At 39.5% G+C, this 21,540-nt stretch overlaps 1 protein-coding gene across 10 annotated transcripts in view; it reads right to left on the reverse strand.

Moving 5' to 3' along the window:
• Positions 1-21,540, reverse strand: part of CLASP1 (cytoplasmic linker associated protein 1) — a 174,313-nt gene that overhangs the window by 63,746 nt on the left and 89,027 nt on the right. For 2 of the 10 annotated variants that reach the window (XM_086615263.1, XM_086615261.1), the window contains exons 19-23: positions 13,731-13,838; positions 12,176-12,202; positions 10,276-10,443; positions 4,358-4,465; positions 394-456 (exon numbers count right to left, since the gene is read on the reverse strand). In XM_086615263.1, the coding sequence (XP_086471389.1) occupies positions 394-456; positions 4,358-4,465; positions 10,276-10,443; positions 12,176-12,202; positions 13,731-13,838 (474 nt within the window). Of the gene's footprint in view, positions 1-393; positions 457-4,357; positions 4,466-10,275; positions 10,444-12,175; positions 12,203-13,730; positions 13,839-19,874; positions 19,907-20,378; positions 20,398-20,995; positions 21,020-21,540 lie in introns of all 10 variants that reach the window. The other 8 variants (XM_086615264.1, XM_086615265.1, XM_086615267.1 and 5 more) reach the window with 5 other exon arrangements.

Below are 21,540 nucleotides of genomic sequence, written 5' to 3' on the forward strand. Positions count from 1 at the left end.
AAATGGGGTGAAAGCCCTTGGAATCTGGTCCTAGGCATCAGGAACTGCTACACTGCTAAAGATGAAATATAAACAGATGTTGCAAGTACTCTGCATCCGTCAGGATTTAGCCCATGCTGCACAACTGATTAAATTTACAGGAGAATTGAGAAAGCCCTGGATCACCCTTTGTTTAAACACTGCTCACAATGTTCCTAAAATACACAAAATTAAAAACATCCAATAAATAATATTCAAAACAAAAAGGCACACTGAACAAAGCAGAACAGAAAGCCCCAAAGCGGTGAGAAGCACATGCCAAGTGCTGGCTGATGCACATGACAGCAAATGTTAAGATGGTGTAAAACAAGACTACGTATAAGAAGCGGATTCATGCAGTTAGCGCTTGTTCACCTGACTGCCCAACAGAATCAGCAGTGGAGAGAGCACTAGTGGACCTGGAATGACGTCGAGAAGCTGCAAGTAGAAGGAATGGCAACACCCACAGGATTAACACACATTTAACCCGAGACAGAAAATGCCACAATCCAAAGGGGATGTGTGTGACCGCTACCAGTAAAGGTGTTTCATAGTGACGGGGAGATGACGCTGTGTATGAATGCGTAACGGATACAGTGCAAGCCCCACAGCGACGCCTCCGCCTGCAGCTTCCCCCCTCCTTCCCCCGTGACCGTAAACACGATGCATGACAAAACTCATTCGTAACAGTCCCAAACCCAGTGCACTTCAGCAAGAAAACCCAGTGCACATCAGTCACATTCCAGACCCACAGATCTGGAAGACGGCCACCATGAGAACGTGGAGCACATAGCTACAGAGCAGGATTTAGATGTGTCTGATCTAAACCCCAAAGTGAAGCCATGAGGAATGGTTAGGAATTGCGCTTGCAGGTGTTTTTCCACAACATTCTAGCCTATGCATAAAAAAACAACATTAACAAAGAGAATGAGTAACCACAGAAGTAGAAAGAGTCATACAGGGAGGTCAGCCAACCACTGCACATAGGTCTTCAGGTTAGATTTTCTTCCCCACCCCCCAAGTAAACAGACATACACACATACTGTAGCTGATGCTACTACCAAAAGGCTCTTGCTTTTAACAAATTTTGCATACATGTTTCTTGAATCTAAGTATGTACATGCACAGATTATCTGAATATGCACATCATAACCTATGAAGAATTACACCACATGTATACAAATTGTTAATAGCAACAGAGCACACACTACAGCAGAAGAGCTGGAGCCACATATTGCTCCCACTTCAATTCTCAGTTGTCAGCAGCACAAAAAATGCCTTTGGAGAGGTTTTCAGTTCTTAAATTCAACATGAAGGTGAGTTCTTTGTGAAAGCAAATGGAAAGCTGGTCCAGCCATTTCTAAATTACAGAAATTCAGTTTTTCTAAAGAGGTTTTTCCTGTGTCTAGCAACATGCTCATCTAGCTCAAAGCAACTGACCCAAGAAACTGATTGCTCATTTGAGCAATTCATCACCACAGACTCACTGAAGGCCTTGTTGCTTTAACATCATTACTAGTACTGTCAAGAAACTGACAAAATAAAGCAGAATCATCTTCTAATACAAATAAGCTTTGTCAATTATGCATATACATATGCAGCAGAAAAATTCTAACTCTTCTGTTCGAGGCAAAGCATTCATAAACACAAATGCTACTATTATAACATAGAAATCAGCAAAGTGAGAAAAATAAAACTTAAAGTTTTTTTCCAGCTGTGAGAGCTTGACTAAAAGCTATACAGAATATGCAATGTGGTCTTTAACTACAGAGAACACATGCATGTATTCAAGAGAACAAACCCACTGACACCACAACTCACGAAACTTGCAGGATCAGTGCAGGATTATTGACTGAACATCACAATTAAGATTTTGACCTCGCAATTGCTTTCTCCTGAGCCATCCGTTGTGCCCCTGTGGACGGCACTGCAAGATCAAGGCCCATGAAGAAAGAGGAATAACAAACCAAAAGCAAAAACAAACAAACAAAAAAAATCACATCTCTGCAAGGAGGCTGAATGTAGAGTGACTCTTCACTGGTTTTTCTAACTCGGAAGCAAGACTTTTGGTGCACAGACATGCATACCTGCACGGCAGCCCCGAAACAAAGCAAAGCAATTTGCAAGGTCAGGATGTCAGTGTTGACACTGACAACAATATGATTAAATGTAAGAATCTTGTTGTTTACATATAGCTAGCCTAAGTAGAATTCACTAATATACAAGTTAATCTTTATGAACAAAACCAGACCATGCACAGCAATATTACTTTCTTTTTTTAGCATTAATGTAAGATTACTTGGGTTCTAGAAATACGGAAATGGAATCATATTGGTTTTGCTTAAATTGGCATCTAGAAATTTCTTTCAGATGAATTATACACTAGATAATTAACAAGTTCATGAACATGTTCAAGCTTAAAGCATTTCAGTGAAAACACAAGGAAAACAGACAATAGGGTAACAACTATATTGTGTTACTCTTACAATGATATTTCTCATCTTAAAGACTTTTAATAACAACGTATTTCTAGAAATGTCTTAATCTTCAGGTATTTAAATAATGAGCTAAAATGAAATCACCCTCTCCCCATAACAAAGTTTGTTACAATCAGTGTAACAGACATCTGTAACTGAAATTTTACAGTCAGTGTACGAGTCAGATTCAGTAGCGGTGGTGGTGTATCAAACTCACACTGACTGTGATTCTGGTACACTGCATATGTTTTTTCAGAACAAGGGCTCAAGACAGTATTTAATTTCAAGTATTTTCACTAGAATAAAACATAGCACAATGACATAGAACACTGACAAGCTAACCCTGAAAACCAGCCTGCTTAAACACTTTTGCTGGACAAAAAAAGCGTCATCCAAAATTGAAGCTAGGCAGGCAACTATAAAAATAAGCTACAGTTATGTATCTGCTATCTCCTTATGGCTCTGGTATTCAATCAGCTTTGTTTAATCAATAAAAATTTAATTTATTTGCCTTAAAGAGCTATGAACCAAGTTCTGAATGCTAAGTTGAACTCTTCTCATTTTTCAGCAAAAATTCAGATATTACAGATAATGCAAATAGATTCTTTTATAGCTCAATATAGATCAAAATAATGAAGTTTTGAACCCAAACTCGAAGATTCCACTCTACATCACTAAAATCAATGGGATTTTTGCCAGTGATTTCATACGGATGAAGATAACCAGCCTCTGCACTGACAGCCAAAACAATAATGATATCTATGTAAGTTTAAAAGATCATTTAAAGTACAATATATTAATCAAGTATGAGAACCAAATAGGAAAATTTTGCCCACCTGTCTATATTTTTCATAACCTTTTCTCACTATTGGATTAAAGTTGCAGAATTAAGCCCAAAATGCTATGTTCCACTTACTATGACGTACACCTGTATTTCGTCATTGTGCAAAATAGATCCCATAATACCATTCTTCACCCTTGATGAAATTTGTAAGAGCTTCTTTCTCACTTTTAATACCACATGCACAGCTATGAAATTACTACATAAATGAAGAGGACCTGGAGATCAACTATTTTGATTATGTCTGAGGTGACAAACAAATCTCTCATAAAACAAGTAATGCATCTGGTTGAATATATGACATGGTATTTGATCAGAAACATTAACTATCCCGCTGCTCACCTCATCACACAGACAAACTTCTGCGTGTGCCAAGTGTAATGAGATTTCCTATTTGTACTGTACACTTAGGCTGCATGTTCATGATACTCCTTTAAAACCGCAAACTTTCCATGATTTTAGGCTGCTTGAAAAAGTTTCCTACAAAATGGCATGTACGACTTGTTAACTGGTGATTGACAATATCGTATAAACCTCTATGAAAAAGAGCTTCTATCTCTGTTGGAGGATTTAGTATAGAAATTATATACTGTTACTGTACCTAGCTGGAAGAAAAATCAGATCATGAATAATTAGAGTCATTCAGCAGTCTACGATGCTACAGACTACTTCACTGTGACCTAGAAAATAGAGGCTTGCTCTTCCGTAGATTTCCACCACCGCTGTAAAGTGAAGCACAGCAGCCCCATACAAGCTGATTTAATAAAACTAAAAATTACAAAAGTTCAAAAACTAAACTATTTTCTTGCTAACAGTGAAATGCTGAGAACCAGAATTGAAGCATGCAGAAGAAAACAGAAAGGAAACGGGGTTGGAAACGGGGAGCGTGTCAGGAATCCAACAGAGGAGAGGAAACAAGCTCATTCCACCTGGCAGTGTCTTGAAAGGGCAATCAGAATAAAGGAAAAGGAGAAAATAAAAAAATACGACCCTTAAAGCTCCAATGCCTACATGTACTCACCAAGTGGAGGAAAGCCCCGAGCAGGGCTTGTATCTCGACTGCTCTCACGGCTGGTATCACGGCTGCACCCCTGACTCATGCTGGGTCGGGGGATACGACTGCTCCGTGCTAGCATGCAGCATGGAGAGTTTCAGAGAAGGTGAACAAGTTTAATGAGGACAGAAAGCTCAAAGTCAAGTCACATTTCTGTTAGTTACGGTAATTATTACATTAGTAATTATAATTTGTAGCAGCCTGCTCAGGCTCTTTACAAACCAACTACCTTACACGCTGAGCTTTGTTTGGGGTGTGAAGTTTCAGCAGCATTAAATGTCTGGTTGACAGTCTGCTTTTTTCTTAAGCAAGTCAAGGTTTGTTATTCAAGTAGAGCAGGAATCTTCAATCATTTAGGGGAGCTCTACTGTTACAAAACATGCAAAACAAATGAGGCTAGAAGAAACCCTTCTGGAGTATTTTTTTCCTTACTTATAAGATAAACACCCTTCTGGAACAAAACAGCAGTGTTTTAACCAGGTCAAAGTTTTTAAAAGTGGTCACAATACCAATATGCAATTTTACATAGATTTGTCTTTCACAAGGATAGTTTTGCCAGGAACAAATATCCTAAGAAAAAAAAGGTGTATTGCACAGACTTGCAGAGATATTTTTCTCCAATGAAAGCCACTGGGAAAAAGCATTTAGAACCTGAATACCTGAAAGACAGGTTAAAAAGTGGTTTGAGTTTTAAGATAGCAGCAGCTTCAGATCTTTAAAGCTATCTAACTTCTGCTCCTCAAACATTTCTAAAACCTTTTATTTATGATTCATATGCACACAGATTGAGATATACGCACACTTATGGGGAGCTTTAAACTCTATACTTTGACAAAAACCTACATCAAGAAGACTCTTCTCTGTGGTCTGGCAGCTATCAAGTGCTCAATTTCCCACAGTCTAATAATAAGGCTCCTGCCTGTCAGCCATGTCATGGGAACTCATACACACACTCTTCATTTGGTCAAATGCAAAGTAGAAGATAAAAGATTAAGCTGCTTTCATAGTAAAAAGCAATCCCACTGCCTTTACCTGAAGTTTTGTCCAAGTAGGAAACACAGAGCTAGGTCCTTCGAAGGTTGCTTAACATCAAGGATATTAATTTTATGATTTTATAAAATGAGCATTTTAGGTATTTAAAACTGGATTATTCCTCTGCAAATTCTGTGTCATTTTGATACAAAATATGTTTGCAGAAAGTTATTTAAAAAGCTTTATGCCCAGCAGAGAATACAATGTTTTCTTAGGTAAAAGAATAGCAGTTAATTGGCATTAATTTACCCTGAAGAATTTAATAACTAAAGAGGGATTTCCTTTACTGTTTTGAAAAGGCAGTAGCATGTTTTTAAGTGTTTAGGAAAAGTTTTTTTACCTACCAGCTTTGATGACATTGGAGCAGAAGCACATACACATAACATGAACCTGCTTCATACTATAACACTATCCTCATATTTATAAAAACAGCACCATTTGCACGCTTCAGAATATATACATTCTTATAAAGCTCTATTGGTTTGTATATAGAACTTAAATGCCTAGACTCAAGCTAATAAAGTTTCTCTACAGTGCTTCTGTTGGTTCATACACACTGGATCTATTAGTAACCTTTCAAGCAAAACAGTACAGAACAAAACAGAAACCTTCATATTTAGTCTTTAAAATTCAAATATAGACTACTGCCAGATTCTTCGTTTGTCAAACCTGTCCCAGTTTTGCAAAATCCAGCTCATATCTCTCAAGATGAATTAATGGTTCTGATGGTTGAACTTTGATGTCAGACAATACAAGATGAGCTATTGACCAATTTGATTAGGATCACCATAATGTCCAAAACTTCTGAGCGAGTAGTGCGATAGTGAGACAGACTAAATAACATGAACTGGATGAAATTAGGGTCCATGAGTACAACAGTCCCACCTCAGATGTACAAGGAAAAAAGCTGACAGGTGAACTCCAGGTGAAAGTAACACTCTAAAGTCTTCCACACAAATACTTGTTTGAAATTGAAGACTCTAGAAGCAAACTTCTCATTCTTGGGTCTCATGCTTATATGTAAAATAATGGCAGCCTTCACATCAAGTTTGCACAAGCAGGCATTCCCTTAAGTAGAGAAGATCTGTCAACCATTTCTATAATGCAACCCTACTAAAACTAGCAAAGGCTCTTTAGAGAGGGAGAGATGTGAACAATTTAAAAAAGTTTAATGGATGCAAACAATACATTCTCCTTCCATAACAGCTAACAGCAGCTGCATGAAGTATGAAGAAAATGCACTTTAACTGCATGATAACAGACTTGTAGGACAATGTCACAGATGAAGCACAATATTGACTGCACAAACAGAGCACCTCAAACCAAACGCTGGGTACTTCATGAGTAATGGTCAAACAAAAGATTTGCACGTTACTGGATACAAACACAAAAGCAAGGAAAAAAAGAATGAATTGAAAAGAACTGAATGATGAGGCTGTTGTGGACTCCCAAGCACCTGCCTCACATTTTTACTACTGTGTTGTGTAAGGAGGATTGAATATCAGCTGTTCAGAGTATTTTCTTTGGGCACTGCCAGCAGTAAGGGCCAGCATCGTTGTCATTTAGACAAGTCTCTCGTACTGTTATATCCTGTCTTTGCAGAGAAGACAGGCATGTCTCAATTTCAGAATTCCCAGCTCCCAGAAGTCAGAAATTTAGTAAATGAGGAGCAAAATTGATGAAAAGGAGTAGGCAGGATGAAAGTGGACAGCATGCCCACAACCAGCTCTGGCCTGACAGCCTAGGACAGAACAGAGGTGTGTTGCTTCCAATAAATTCCCAACTTTTTAGATGTGTCCTATAAATCTAAGTTTTACCAATTTCATCTGGAAAGGCAGAGCAGTTGGATACAGTACACACCATTATTAAAACACATTATTAGGCTGTCTTACACCAGTGGAACCCAACAGATGCAAATATCTCCAGCAGAACTGGATAGTGTCCTGTTTACCAATCTACCACTTGGAAAGAAATCTACATTTCATTAGGGTGTGATTTTTAATGAATCTTAAGTGGAGACTAAAAAAATCAGCAGATGCTTCCTTTACAGCAATATAAGCATTTTAAAGAGCCTGTAAACGCTACCAGAACAGTCAAAGGAAAGCTCAGAAGTTAGGTACACCCAACAGAGGCAAGTCAAGAACTGCCTTCAGCTTTCCAATAAACACACACAGCATAACCCCCCCAGAAAATGCACTGCTGCATGAAATGGATAACCAGCTGTGTCTGCTCCACTTTTTGGAGAATGACACTCTCAAATCTCTCATTTCTTTCAGACCCAACCATGCCACACGATCTTCCGAGTATCCAACAGAATTAACTTCAAGCAGATAAATTTCCAATGCATGAGAAATGAACACCACCTTTTTTGAGGAGATCTCCTTCAAGGGACCCAAAGAAAAGCTTGAGATTAGGAGCACTATATTTTGCCTTTCACAACGGGGTATCACCACTAGTACATCTTCACTGAGCAAAGGCAAGCTTAAAATTGAAAAGCATCACAGAGTAGGGCCATATAGGTGACTGCGCAGAACCTCAGCATGCCAAGTGTGTCTCACTGTGCTGCCTCTAGGAAAGCAACGTACTTCAAGGTTTACAGCATGCAGAAGGAACGTACTTCATGGATACCTGTGGTCATCATGGAAATCTCAGCTAGCAGCAAAGCACTGCTATTAACGGGCATCCACATGCAGAGGCTCTATTAGCTTGCCACTGCCCCAGCAGGGCCTAAAAAACTGCCGTGGATGGTTGCTGTATAAAGCCCAACGGCACGCAGGGACCCAGGAGAGCTCTGTGTACCTACTCTCGCGCACACAGCATTGGTCTGGCTGCAACTCCCAGTCACTCCTGCAAAAACTACACAAGTCAATGGATGAGTTAGGAACAGGGTCCAGGAATTACCCATTTCTCACAGTCTCATCTGCACGATGGTTCAACACCCACTGCACTGCAATGTGACCACAGACTTGAGATGTTTCAACCCATGGGAGAAGCACATGTGTATCAAATACATAAATAATCCCCCAAAGCACTGCAGGTAGATTTGATGTCATATGTGTTTTCAAGCACCTTCCTGAATCAAACTCTGAAAAAGTCTATCAACATACTCAGGACCAAGGTGAGTGAGAGTATTTAATGAAATGAAAAAAAAAAAACAAACCACCAAACAAAAAAAAACGTCAAGGAAAGACAGGGACTGAAGCAGCACAATGAGAAAGCATAAAATACTGTTAGCTACTATGTTAAAGTAATAAATACAATGGAATAATGGCATAAAGATGACAGCTCAAAAGCTATCTCCATCCAAGCCAATATTACCATTTTCAAGATCCAATAAAGACAATTTCTGCAACTGAGTGCTAAAGGCACCATAAGCGTCAGACTCTCTTACTCCCGTGACAGCCTAAAAGAACAGGCTGTGGCCTGCTGTGGGTTGAAGCCACCCATCTGACAGATCCATCAGAGCTCTCTCCCACTCCCAAAGAACAAGTACTGTGTTCACAGGGAGCACATCAGAGCAACAAGGTAACAAATTACACTTTGAAAAGAATTCAAGGCTCCCATAACATACAGCAGGCAACCCAAGAGCGAGGATTTTACACACGACAATCTCCCTTCAGATGCTCAAGGCTGTTTCAAATCAGACCACACAATGTGATAATCAGCTTAAGCATATGTGATGGTACTATCCATCATCTTTTGTTCTCTCCTAAAAACAATGTTGTTCTCCACAGTGACAGCAGAACAATCACCTCTAATACTTACGAGGCACTTTACATTTTAAAAGCAACGAACAGAAAAGCACAATGTATTCATACAGAGATCATAAAATAGATCAGACACAAGAAGAACACTGAATTTGGAAAAATAATCACAATAAACATGCAATATTTTTATGAACCACAACAGCATATGCACTCAAGCGCTTTAAATTCATTTCAATATACTTGAAGAATGTATAAGATACTTCTCTATTAACAACATACTCTAAATAGAAAAGTAGCTTAAATTTAAAATACAATTGCTAAGGTAATAGATAAAAATTTAATTGACAACAGTAAAGATATTTCAATCAATTTCAGCCTACTAGTAAATTCTTTGGAGGCATAAAATAATTTACTAACTGTATTATTTAAAGTGTTCTTCCTCTACATAAGCTTCAAACTTCTGAAAACATTTCCATTCATAAAAAGGAAACAATATTTACTTGTTCAGACAGCACACTGAATACCTTTTCACCCCAATTCAGATACACAAAAGTTTATATATAATGATGCTTACTCACCTGACTTAAAAAAATGAGTCTGCTGATAAATTTGAAAATAAAAACTATTATACAATATTTACATAACAATTACTGAGAGAAGAATATTGGAAGCAGAGTAATTAAAGCATAAGTGTAAAATGCCATCTAAGAAAGCGACTCAAAGATATTGAGGATGAAAGAGGCGAACTATTTAAGCTGCAAAATTTCTAAAATAATCCAAGGAGGTGCTCTTTTCCCTTGTTTCCAACTGACTGCAAAGATTGCTCAACTCATTTCAGGACTAAGCAGTTGATGCCAAATGAGGTATTTTTGCTGTGATGGTTATTCGTGACAACTGTTTTTGCTGCCTGATCTAATAACATCGCTCATGTTGAATTTCAAACAGAAGACATCTCATGACATCTTTAGGCCTACTTTGAAACTATAGCTCAACCTGGAAAATTAAAATTTCTCTCCTACAAACCACAATAACATTAACTTGACAGCCAAAAAGAACAAAAGTAACACGTAAACAGTTTCCTAGTCAACAGGAAAGTCCCTCTTTCAAGCACGCTGGTCAGCATGTCACTGCAGTGACTGTTCTTACCTAGTCCTATTCTGTTGGGACTTGTTTCTCGGCTGCATCCCTGACTCCGAGGGATCTTGCTGCGCTTCTCTGAAGATGATGGCACTGGCTGGACTCTGGATGTTCCACCGCTCAGGCCACCATAGGCGCTTCCTAACAGCTTACCGGGTGAACTAGACCGGCTACCAGCTAGAAGAGAACCAGAAGTAAGGTTAAAAAAAAACCCTACACAACAATTAAAAATCCCCAAGGTTTTAAATACTCCGACACCGAAACTGGAACATAATCAGCTCTAAGAATTTGATCCAAATCACTCAGAAAACTAATGGGAATGTTCCCCACAGGCTTCTGAAGAAGGTTAAGGGAAGTCCAAGGACAAAAAACACATCAGCAACCCTGCCTATATGAACCACACTGCCCAGCTGGGATCAAGACTGCAGCAGACACTGCAGTGTATGAATACCCTAGTTGGCTTTACACAAGCTTGCAGGGGTGCTAGGAGCAGCCTTGCTGCAGCAGCATGGAACTTCACAGGCTGCTCATCTCCTTGCAAAGCAACACAAATTAGCCTGAGTTGTAGTACAGCAAGTTGGCTTCTGGCACAGCTAAACTGCTGCAAGGCAGCTTAGGTATCTTCATGCTACACTGCAGTGGTGGCATTACCTTTCTGCAATAATTCAGTGAAGGAAAATTAAAAAAAAAAAAAAAATCATCTCAACAGTAACAGATCAGCACAATAAAGAGTAAACCAAGCAAGCCTGTTGCATTTGTAAAGATGCTGGCTTACTTAGGTCTGACTGGTTAAACCTAAGCTATTTAGTTTTCAGCTGGAAAAAATTTTTAGCAAGTTGAGTAGTTGGCCTGCTTTACTTTTCCTTGTCTGTTTGACTAGTCCATGGCAAGTTTACATTTCTTCTAAGCCATGTTATCTGCAAGACACTCTACTAGTAATCATGGTTTATTTACATATTTGCATTCCAGTTGCAGCAGATATTTCTATCTGAAATAGTCTTGCTGTCTAACTCAATGAGCTGAATAATTCTTTTTTTTTTTTTTCCTCCTGTGGATCTTAATTTTCAAACAACTTACTGAATGAAGTAATACAACCTTAAAGGTAATCACAAAGAACTGTGAGAGTAATAGACTCAAAGCTCTTTTTTGCTTCTTCAGGTGTGTAACAGTCACTGAAAATTTGCCGCTGATATTACCACTCCTGATATTCAATTTGTTTGTTAAAAGAGCCAGGAAAAGTATATTTGAAAAGGTTGCAAGAATATGCTTGGGCAAGCTCACATTCTGAACTAATATTCATGTTGGTTTCTTTCTGACAAATACCTTCTCATCTCACAAAAATTTCAGTTTCAGATACTTTACAACTAGCAAGAGTTAAAGACTGCTGTTCTGTCTTAAGAAGATATGCAATTCTTATAATCTGCTGGACAATACCATAACACATGTATTATTTTAACTTACTTGCCCCCCCAATTTCTCGACCAAAGCCAAAGCAATCAAATCTTACACTCCAATACTGTATGTGGTGCTGGCTCCCCCTCAAAAAGTGAGAATACTTGTGACAGATGTCTGTCTCACACACAGCATCCACACTCTGAAATTCAACACTCCTCTCAGTTACACTGCTGCAATCTCACTGATGTCAGCAGGGTTGCACTGAAGTAACTGGAAGAATTTAGCACCTGGGGTTTACAGATGGAGCAGTGAGCCAGCTTCAATATGCAGAATGTATGTTTAGCATGTTTGATTACTATGAAAAAGCAAAATCACTTGCCATACACACTTGGATTTATGACCTTAAGAAAATGCTTTTTAAGTCTCATTGTTAGGAGAGAGCAAGGGAAGCTTAGCAGTTAAAAAATGTGAAGGAAATAACATGAGAAAGCAAGAAAGGGAAAATATTTCTTACCACCAGCAGGATTAGCTGATCTGGATCCTTGATTATGAGGGCAGACCAAAGGACAGGCAAAAAGTGGATTAAAAGACAGCAAGACAATACAGCGTTCAGCATGCGGTTTATGCTATGCACAATACAGACAGATTTATTCACAAACATGTCACTCCTAAAGCTTCTGCATAACACAGTGAGTTAACATGCAGATGCAACTAAATTTCCCAAGGTTGATCAGCTTCTCAGCTAAATATCAACCAACACACCGACACTCAAGTTCCGCTCTAAATTATAACCCAGCCCAGTCTGCAAAATTGCAGCAGGGTTATCCACTGGGTGGGCATGGAGAATTTGGTCCTGTGACTGTATTCTATTTGAATTCATATGTTATTTCATGCAATGTTCAGCTTAAGGATAAAGATCACATCCGGTTGGGCTAAGCTGGAATTGGGATTCAGCAAACTAGACCCAAGGGAGCAGGTTCAGATGTGACCATCCTAATGCTTCATAAGACATCCTATAAAAAAATTAAGCCATAACCTTTGAAACCTTCTTACACTCAACTATTCTTTAAACACTTCTGAGACTTGCCTCATCTGGTCTGATCATTGTTCACCAAACTAAGTTTAGGAAAAAAGGTCATTTCTGGCTTTGGATCAGTTTTAGATTGAAAACTGAAGAAATTAATCTAGATCAGCACACCGTAGCCCAAATTCCTTCATGCCCACAACGTAAAGATTTCCATTTGGCCTCATCCTGAGCATAAAACTTCTCTCTTCAGCTCTCCCAGCCTAAAACAATGCTATAAACTGCTTCCCCATTCCTTCAGCATGACAGAGCAAAGCAATGAGAGCATGAACAGAGAAGGGCTTTTAAATAAAGGTGCAAAGCAAGATAAGTCCTCAGAACAAACGTGTCTTTCCACAAACCTCATCTCCTCTTACCCACAAGCTTGAAGGTGCTCAAAACACAGGTGCTTTTCTCTCCCCCTCCAATTCCTTTCAAAGTTTGAGTGACAAAATTCTCCTTAGATACACATGACAAATATGCAACAGCATTGTACGTATGACTCCTAGGGGAAAACCATGCCTTGCCAGGAAGCCAGAGCGTGCAAATGTGTCATATGAATCAAAGAGCAGAACTTTCTTCCCCTTATCTACAGAAAATAGATAATGTCCTATTTTAAATTGATGCCGAATCACATTAACTTAGACGGCTCACATGTTACACATACAGAAATACAGCCACATAAGCAGGCCAGAACCCAGGACAGCAGTCAGCTACAGACACAGAATGTGTCTAGTGGGACTCAGTGCAAGTTTAGTCCTACACATCACAGCAATGTGAAATTCTGCTGCATAACTGGTTAAAAAGAGCAGCATGGAAGCTCTCAGATTTGGAGCCCCTATTTGTCAGCAAGAGCACACGCTGCCTGAGTGGGGATTCATTTTATTACATGTTCAAACGTTATTTGGCAGAAGTGAGCCCAATCCTCCGCTGATGCTACCACAAGTCAAGAGAAATGTATGAATAGCTATTTGTTCTCCTCCCCCAGAAATAAAACACTTCTTACGCTGGGACTGGGAAACTACTTTAGCCCGGCTGCGGCCTCGGGTATCAGCAGGTGTTGAGGTGACGCTTGTGGCACTGCCAGAGCTCTGTCTCCTTGTACGAATCCGACCTGGAGGAAGGCAAAGACAATCAGACTGTTAATGGGTTTCTTCCAAAGGCAGCAGCAGTATCTAACATGCTGTTCTACGCTTGCAGGGCTACTATACACACAATTAACCAGGGTAAAAAGAAAAACTTTACAAGGAGAGGTAACATCTTTCATTAGACTGGCTGAGACACAGGGAAAGGAGTGGAAACAGTCACGGTCCACGAGTCTGAAAACTTCCTTGCTTTCTGTAATGCTATCAGCCAGTTTCATGAAAAAAATACTACCTCTCCTCAGCCTTTGCTTCTGTTCTGTACTAGCTTCTCTAGATAGGATCAACAACGAAAACGTCAGTCTCCTAAATGCTGCTTCCTATATCAAATTATTACTTTCTGACAAGGCGATCACCCTTTCGGAGACAGGCGTGACAGATGCCCCCACAAATTCCATCCCTGGGATTTCCAATTAGCAGTTCGGTGCTTTATATCCTGCTCTGCATGCGCAGGCTGGCGCGCACTCCTGCGAAAGTCTGTCAACGCAGCCTGACTGCGCTTTTATTTCAGGCTCATTCAATTTTCCCTGCTGTTTACAGATCCCTTGTATTTATCCCAAGATGAGTGTAACTTTACTTGTAATGGAGAGTTCCACTTAACACAATCAACGTTGTGGAAAAATGATTTTGTGTGTCTGCTCTTTATTTAAGCAGAGAATGGATACAAAGTCTCAAAGTGTTCTTGGTCCTTTTTCTGTCCTTTCCTCATGAAAAAGGGACAGAAATTTGAGCTAGAAAAGCTTACACGGTCATCAGTTCATCCCATTCCTGGGGCAGGGCTTTTTCCTACAGAATGTTCTTCCCAGTGCTAAGCTTCAATTATCTGTCTCTAGTTAATGGGAAAGAAATGATAATTAAGAGCAACACAAAGAAAGCCTCCATCAGTACTTTTCAACAACTCGGTTCTCAGCCAAATCTGAAGCTGTTTCTCAGGACTAATGCCAGTGGTATCCTGTATTCAGAGGATGACTTCAAGTTTCAGGCACAATAATAAAAGGAAAAAAACCACAACTGGTAAGAGAAGAGTTTAGACAACCGCACCCACCGGTTATAGATATTCATCTCCTGCCCTTTGTCTCCATCATAAGCATACAGACAAATATGAACATTTATTTTTATGCTTCCCACCAAAAATAAAAAAGTCACTTCACATTAAGGAATACATGCAGGACAAGACAATGGCAAGTAGCTCAGGCTGAACACATTGAGAGCTCTCTTCTTCTCTGAGCTCTCAAAATACTCATAATGTGGTCTGTAAGTTTCTGATAGACAACAAAGTGACAAGATGTTTAACTGTGAGAAGAAAGCCTAGACTTGTTTGCAGGGGAAAAGCCTAGAAGACAAGTGTATTTCACACCTCTTCACCAGCATCTAGTTTTAAAATAGCTCAGAAGACAAGATATAGGTATCTATATTCAAACAGTTGTTTGTAGAAGTGACATAAAAATCATTAGCACAAAACCAGGAAAATGCGAGCAAACCACTTTTTTAACCACTGGCTCAACTAAACAAGCTCCAAGGATCTCCACATGGGTCCAACAGTCATGAAACTGGCTGCTAAGCTCTTCTTATCACCAGCAAGGCTGCACATGTCTTGTGCCTTAGGACATTATCTGCCCTTTACAAATGGTCATTCTGATACACAACCAGAGGCAGCTCTATAGCTTTCTGCTGGCTCATTCCCATTCCTCACAGCTTTGGCACATGTGCAAGTACACAAAGAGGAGCAGAGTACCCCAAACCCCACGGCAGGCTTCAAAGCAGGCATGCATGGGGAAGGGGGCTGCAGGACCTCACACTCTCGTCAGAAGCCTCAAGGCTTCTTTTCATTTCTCACATCAGGAAGGCATCACTGGTGGCAGCAGGGGTACAAAACAGTAAGACGAGAAGTTAAACCTGACCAGTCTTAGAAACCAGTAATGGAATTAACTCACACAGAAAGCCTTGGCATTGCAGAAAGTCCTGGGGGTAAACTCAAGCTGAAATTCAACATTACGCACAGTAACAAACACCATCAGGAACACACTTAGTGATGTGTATGGGCCAAGAACAGGTGAGAAGGGACTGTCTCCCCTTCTTATGCACAGGCCACTCAAAATCCTCAAAATTTTCTGTTCTTTCTTCATCTACATCATCTTTTTTTTTTTTAACATCTTATCAGCAAGTGACTAAGAAGCATAAAACTGAGACAATATGTAATAAGTGACACTCCTACCTTAGGAAATACAAATCCTAAAATAACATATAAAGAGAAAGTAAGATTAGCTTCTGATGTCAAATCTGAGAGCTTTAAGAAAGAACACTTAATTAACACGTGATTATCAGCAAGATCAGAAATAGAGAGCTCAGTCCTGTTTTGAAACCCCTGAGAGTCAATAGACAGACTTCTACCAACTTCATTAGTTTCTGAATAAATTAATGCCCAGGAACAAAATTCAGATTTCATATTAGTCTTATGACACCCAAAAATCTATTTGCTTTACAGTAATGTAAGATGAATCAATATTTGTCTGGCTTGAAAATCTCAAGGTTTTTAATATATATTATATTAAGTACAGCATGTGTATATAAAAGTTCATCTATACAACACAAATGTGTCTACTACATTCCCTTAAGGATTTAATCTGCAAACAGAAGTCTGCATTCTCATCCAAGAGTTATTTGCACATAGGATGTGTAGCTTATCTCTATCATTCTACCCCAGATAGAAAAAACTAATTTCAAGCAAGACTGTAAATAACATATCAAGTTAGTTATCCAGACTACTCTTTTGTTATTAAACTCAAGCAAACACCTCCCCTCCCAAAGCTTCTTTCCTTTCAAGTGAGTTTGTTTCCATATCTAGCTAAAACTGCAGATGTAGCAATTCATATTTCAAAACCATTATTTTTCTGCTCCTCTTAAAAGAGTTACTGCATCCTGACAACAGCAGCACCAAGGAAAAGATAAAGACTGCCCCAACCAGTTTCCAAAAACCATAAAGTATTTCCATAAACCAGCCCTTGATCTAAACTGTACATGTGACACATGACTGTTGGTAGAGAAAGTATTTTGTAAGACTGTATATAAACGCTTTCAGTTAAGAAAAGATTTGTGGGTTTTTTTAGGAGGTTTTAGTTTTATTTTTTAAAGCTATCGTCAGTTTTTACAATCATCAGTGGATCAAAATCGACATTGAAATGTCTAACAAATGTCTAAACCTAGGAAGGCTGTTTTGTTTTGTCTTTTTAAAAACAAACAAGCAAAGGAAAATTCTATGATAATGTTTTTGCGTTACAAGAGACTTCCCCCAGCAGCACTGTTCAGAGCTCCTCTGGGAGGATACTACAGCATTTCCATCCCCAGTGCTCACAGCAGACATAGGCTTTGCGAGACTCAGCCTGTACATTACCCTGAAGAAAATGGCCCTCAAATAGTCTAGAAATGGTATATAATAGCTCCGCAATTGAGTTTAATCAGTTCCATGCTATGAATAATGATACCTACAACCACACAAGTTATATAAGGAAGCACTGGGATGGTAACTGGTCTCTCCTGGATCACGTTAATGCATTTAGGTTACTCAGCACTGTTTTTTTCCCTGCTTGGAGAAAAACGTTCCTGAAAGAGCCTGTAGGACCCCTCTAGCTGTGTCACTGCTAAATGACACATGGATATCCGGTGAGACATGCACATATCAATTAAAACCACGCTTTACATATAAATCTGAAAACAACATTTTTCAACCACCATTGGAATGGTTTCCATGCATATGTAGCACATGTCCAACATTATACTAGTATAACATCTGACTCTGCATCATAATTTCCCCCAAGAATCACTTGACCCCTATCAGAAACCTTCAGCATATGGTGCCTCTGGGTTTTACACGAGAACTAAGCAGAGAGTTGAAGGAACAATAGAGGCACCGCTTTGCCCTACACCAACAAGCACAGGCAAATCAAGTCAGCACTTGCAAAGGGATGGACCAAGAGAACAAAGAAACCTATTACCTGAGCGTTTCCATTTAAGATACCACATTCAGTCACACCTTTGAATCAACCCTGGCCCTTGAGGACAAGTGAGAGCTTTAAGGCAAAGTAGAAAACAGGAATGGTAATTTCTTAAAACTTGTGTTACTCTCAAAGCCTTCAATAAGGCTCAAGATGTCCAACTGAGCAGACCACTCTTTTTGAGCCTAAGTCCTCTGAAAACTGTAATAAACCAGATTTTATTATTTCCTTTCTGGTGAATAATAAAAACTATTAAAAATGGTGCCACTGACTCTGGAAATGGCTGATTTTGTTTTAAAATTGCCAGTTTCAGGACAGACCAGGATTTATGCTTCCCCCTTTTGAGAAAGGCTTGTCTCTATGCTCACTTTGAAAAAAAGGCAGCCAGATAACAGAAACGCTCTGAACCATTATTCTGTACTGAAAGTCAGCATCATGCACTTTTTTAAGCATTCCTTGAAAAGCTATTTTATGAAAAACATGCAGAAACTTTTCTGAGGTTTCCTTTCAATCAGGTATAACAAACATGGATTTAGGGCACAGCATATACTTGCATAGCACTAGCTATGAAGTCCTGATCAAGACTATAAAGGTTTAGATCTTACAAGCTTTCTCACTGTAAAGCTCTTAATGAAGTTCAAGAGATCCTCATACATGAAGGGTCTGGGCAATCAAGACATAATTGTGCACTGCATGAAGACACAGCCTCACAGCACAGAAACAGCAGAAGACCTGCACAGATTTAAGTGTTATACAAACTCACACTACCTTTCCATAAGGAAGTGCATTTCCACAGCATTTGTCAAATGAGATGACACTACTTAAAACCAAAGGAGAGATACTGGGCTTTTAACTTGTATTCTTGCCACCGGCATAACTCATTCTAACTTGCTCCTGTTTTGAGATGTCTGGCTCAAAAACAAAACGGTGAGGAGAACTGAGGGCAAAGCAGATGGGAACTGCCAAGTTCACACAATGCTGGCTCGGGGCTGAGGGGAAGGTGCAGAACTTTTACACTGTAGCTACAGAAAACCATGATGAGAATCAGACTGCAGATTTAATATCAAGCTGAACCACACAAAAACCCACAGAGATTTGCTCTTAAATTACTTACTGGTGACCTGCAAAAAAAAGGGGCACAGGTGTGGATGGAATTTCTGCTTCATGTTCAAAGAGTGTCTCTTGCACACACAGGTATTTCCAGAGCAAGAGGATGTTTTTCTCTTTCCCTGCCTCCGCTCCAATATTTTTTACATTTATGTCAAGAATATAAAGCTTTGCCTTCCCTGTAGTTCCTGGCAAACTCTAAGATCAGAGAGTTGGCAGAAGATCTTTCTCAGCTCTCTTCTACAGGATGCATCGAATCCTGAACAAAGGCTGATTTTCCCTTAACTGTCTCAACAAAGGAAAATAAAGATGAAGAGTCTCAAACAGTGATTAAACTCATCCTCGAGTGCTCTGGCTGTAGTGTGCCATCTTGTTATAATCCTCCCTGATCCTCACTCCCTCCAAAAAAGAGAATCCTACAGTAAAAGGAAGAGATGAGATCTGGTATTTAACACGAGGGGGATGGCAAACTACATTTCTGAAAGTTCACCTCACAGTCTTTCTCCTTAAGTGACTTGCTCGTTTCTATTACAGAGTTTTACCAAATCCAATCTGCTTCCAACATAGCTGAATTGATAAAAACCCAAATCTAATCAAATACAAAACCCCACCCTTTTGCATGATGACAATAAAGTATTTATTAAACTAAAAATAAAGGTATTCCAGAGGACAGGTATCGGAACAGGTCTCCACAAATGCTAATTACAGCCTACGAGAGGATTGAGACCCGCACAGGTTATTTCAAAGACTATTAAGCTTTCAATGTTTCAAAGTTAGGCCAAAATGGAAAGGTTTCAAAACTGGTGAGAAAGGAAGAAGAGAAAAAGAAAGGTCAGCAATGAATAAAAAAAGGCTTAGGATCACAACAATCTGGAACTTTCATCTAATTTGCCATTGATTTAGAAATACAGGTGTTTAGGCCAACTTTGTACTCCTTATCACTGACAGATCACAAAGCACAAACACTTGCCCATGATGCAGAGCCAGTTCATCTCTCAACACTAAGATTAAGTGCCAGTTCCCTTTCCCTCTAAATAATAAATCAATGCATCAATAATAGTAAGGAAAAAAACACAGACGTCACAATGGCACAGTGGCACTTCCGAGAACACCACATCCAAATACAAGCAGCCATCAAGGATACGAGCACAGTCCCACAAGACAGTAATAGATCCCTTGAAAAGAGACTTGCATCAGGAAAAAATGGGTTTGTTGGGAGGTGTGGTGTCTTCATTATGTGTAGCAGGCATTCTTGTTTTCAACTCCTGTCTACCTCAGAAAAAGTGATTTCCCAGTGATCTTTTCTGCTTGAGAGCAATAAAGAACAAGCTTTGAGAACAAGCCAGAGAAGCAGACTCGGAGCCTTCCCAAACTAGCAGGCTCAGTATTCTTGAAAAAAGCCTTTCCTCCAACTGTCTTAGATGTAAGCCATCTCGCTCAGAGTTAACAACATCAAAAGAGAGAGCTCAAGTTTAAAGAGGTTGACTAAATATTCCTTCCCTAGAGATCATTGTTTACTGTCCTCATTTTTCTGCCATGTGATCGTCTCATTCAATTCTCTCGCTGCCCAGTCTCTTCCCGAAAGCATTTGGCAGTTGCGACCTGAGCTTTGAATGGAAAAACACAACAAACCTTTACACATCATGGAGCAAGAAAACACAAGCCCTGTGTTGGTTTTTTTTGGGTGGGTTTTTTTTGTTTGTTTGTTGTTGGTTTGGTTTTTGTTTTTTTTTTTTTAAATCTTTGCACAGGTCACCTTCAACCAAAAGCAGTGCTTTAAATAGAGACCCACAAACAGCTTTGCCATCAGAAGTCAAGTCACAAAAGTAGACTAGTGCCTATCAGGGGGAAGGAGCTTGAAGAGAAAGTGAAGAATACCCCATGGCATCAAAATGAGCAGGACAACCATGCAACACTTCATGCAGGTCACCAGTGAACATGGATGAGAACCAGATAACACTTTGAGAACAGAGACCGGGTAGGGTGGTACGACTGTGGACACACCTCATTTACACAGATAGACTGCTTACCCTCAGTTTTAGTGGTAGTACCATCTTTAGGCAAATTAAAAAAAAAAATAAGGAGAGGGTTAATAGGGTGATATTAGTAACATCAACAGAAGTGGGCACTATATATTAGCTACAGAAATATGCAAAAAAAAAATTAACACAGTTAAAGAAATGAAAAAAGTTTGAGCAGCAAATCAAAGCTTGATGTATCTGAAGAACATGCTTGCAGGCTTTCCTTCCTGCAATAACCAACCTTTGCCAAACTCCATTTTCGTTCTTTGCCTCACCATTTCTCTCATTGGAAGGTGCAGGTGACAAACGTCCCTTCTAGCTCAAAGGGAAGCAGGCTCCTTCAGGAGCAGCCATGTTCACACCACTTCGTGCATTTGCTGCTTTCCTCCTACAGTCTGTTTTAAGAGCAAGACTAAACACTGTATTCAGTCTCCCGGCTTCAAGGACAAAGCCAACTTTAGCAGATACTTCCCTCTCCTCTTCTGTTAAGGAATCATGACATAGGATTGTTCGAAAGTAGTTTTCCACTGAAGCCAGTGTGCAGCGTGACTGAA

The sequence above is a fragment of the Tauraco erythrolophus genome, chromosome 8 (genome assembly GCF_009769465.1).
Source record: "Tauraco erythrolophus isolate bTauEry1 chromosome 8, bTauEry1.pri, whole genome shotgun sequence".
NCBI lineage: Eukaryota > Metazoa > Chordata > Aves > Musophagiformes > Musophagidae > Tauraco > Tauraco erythrolophus.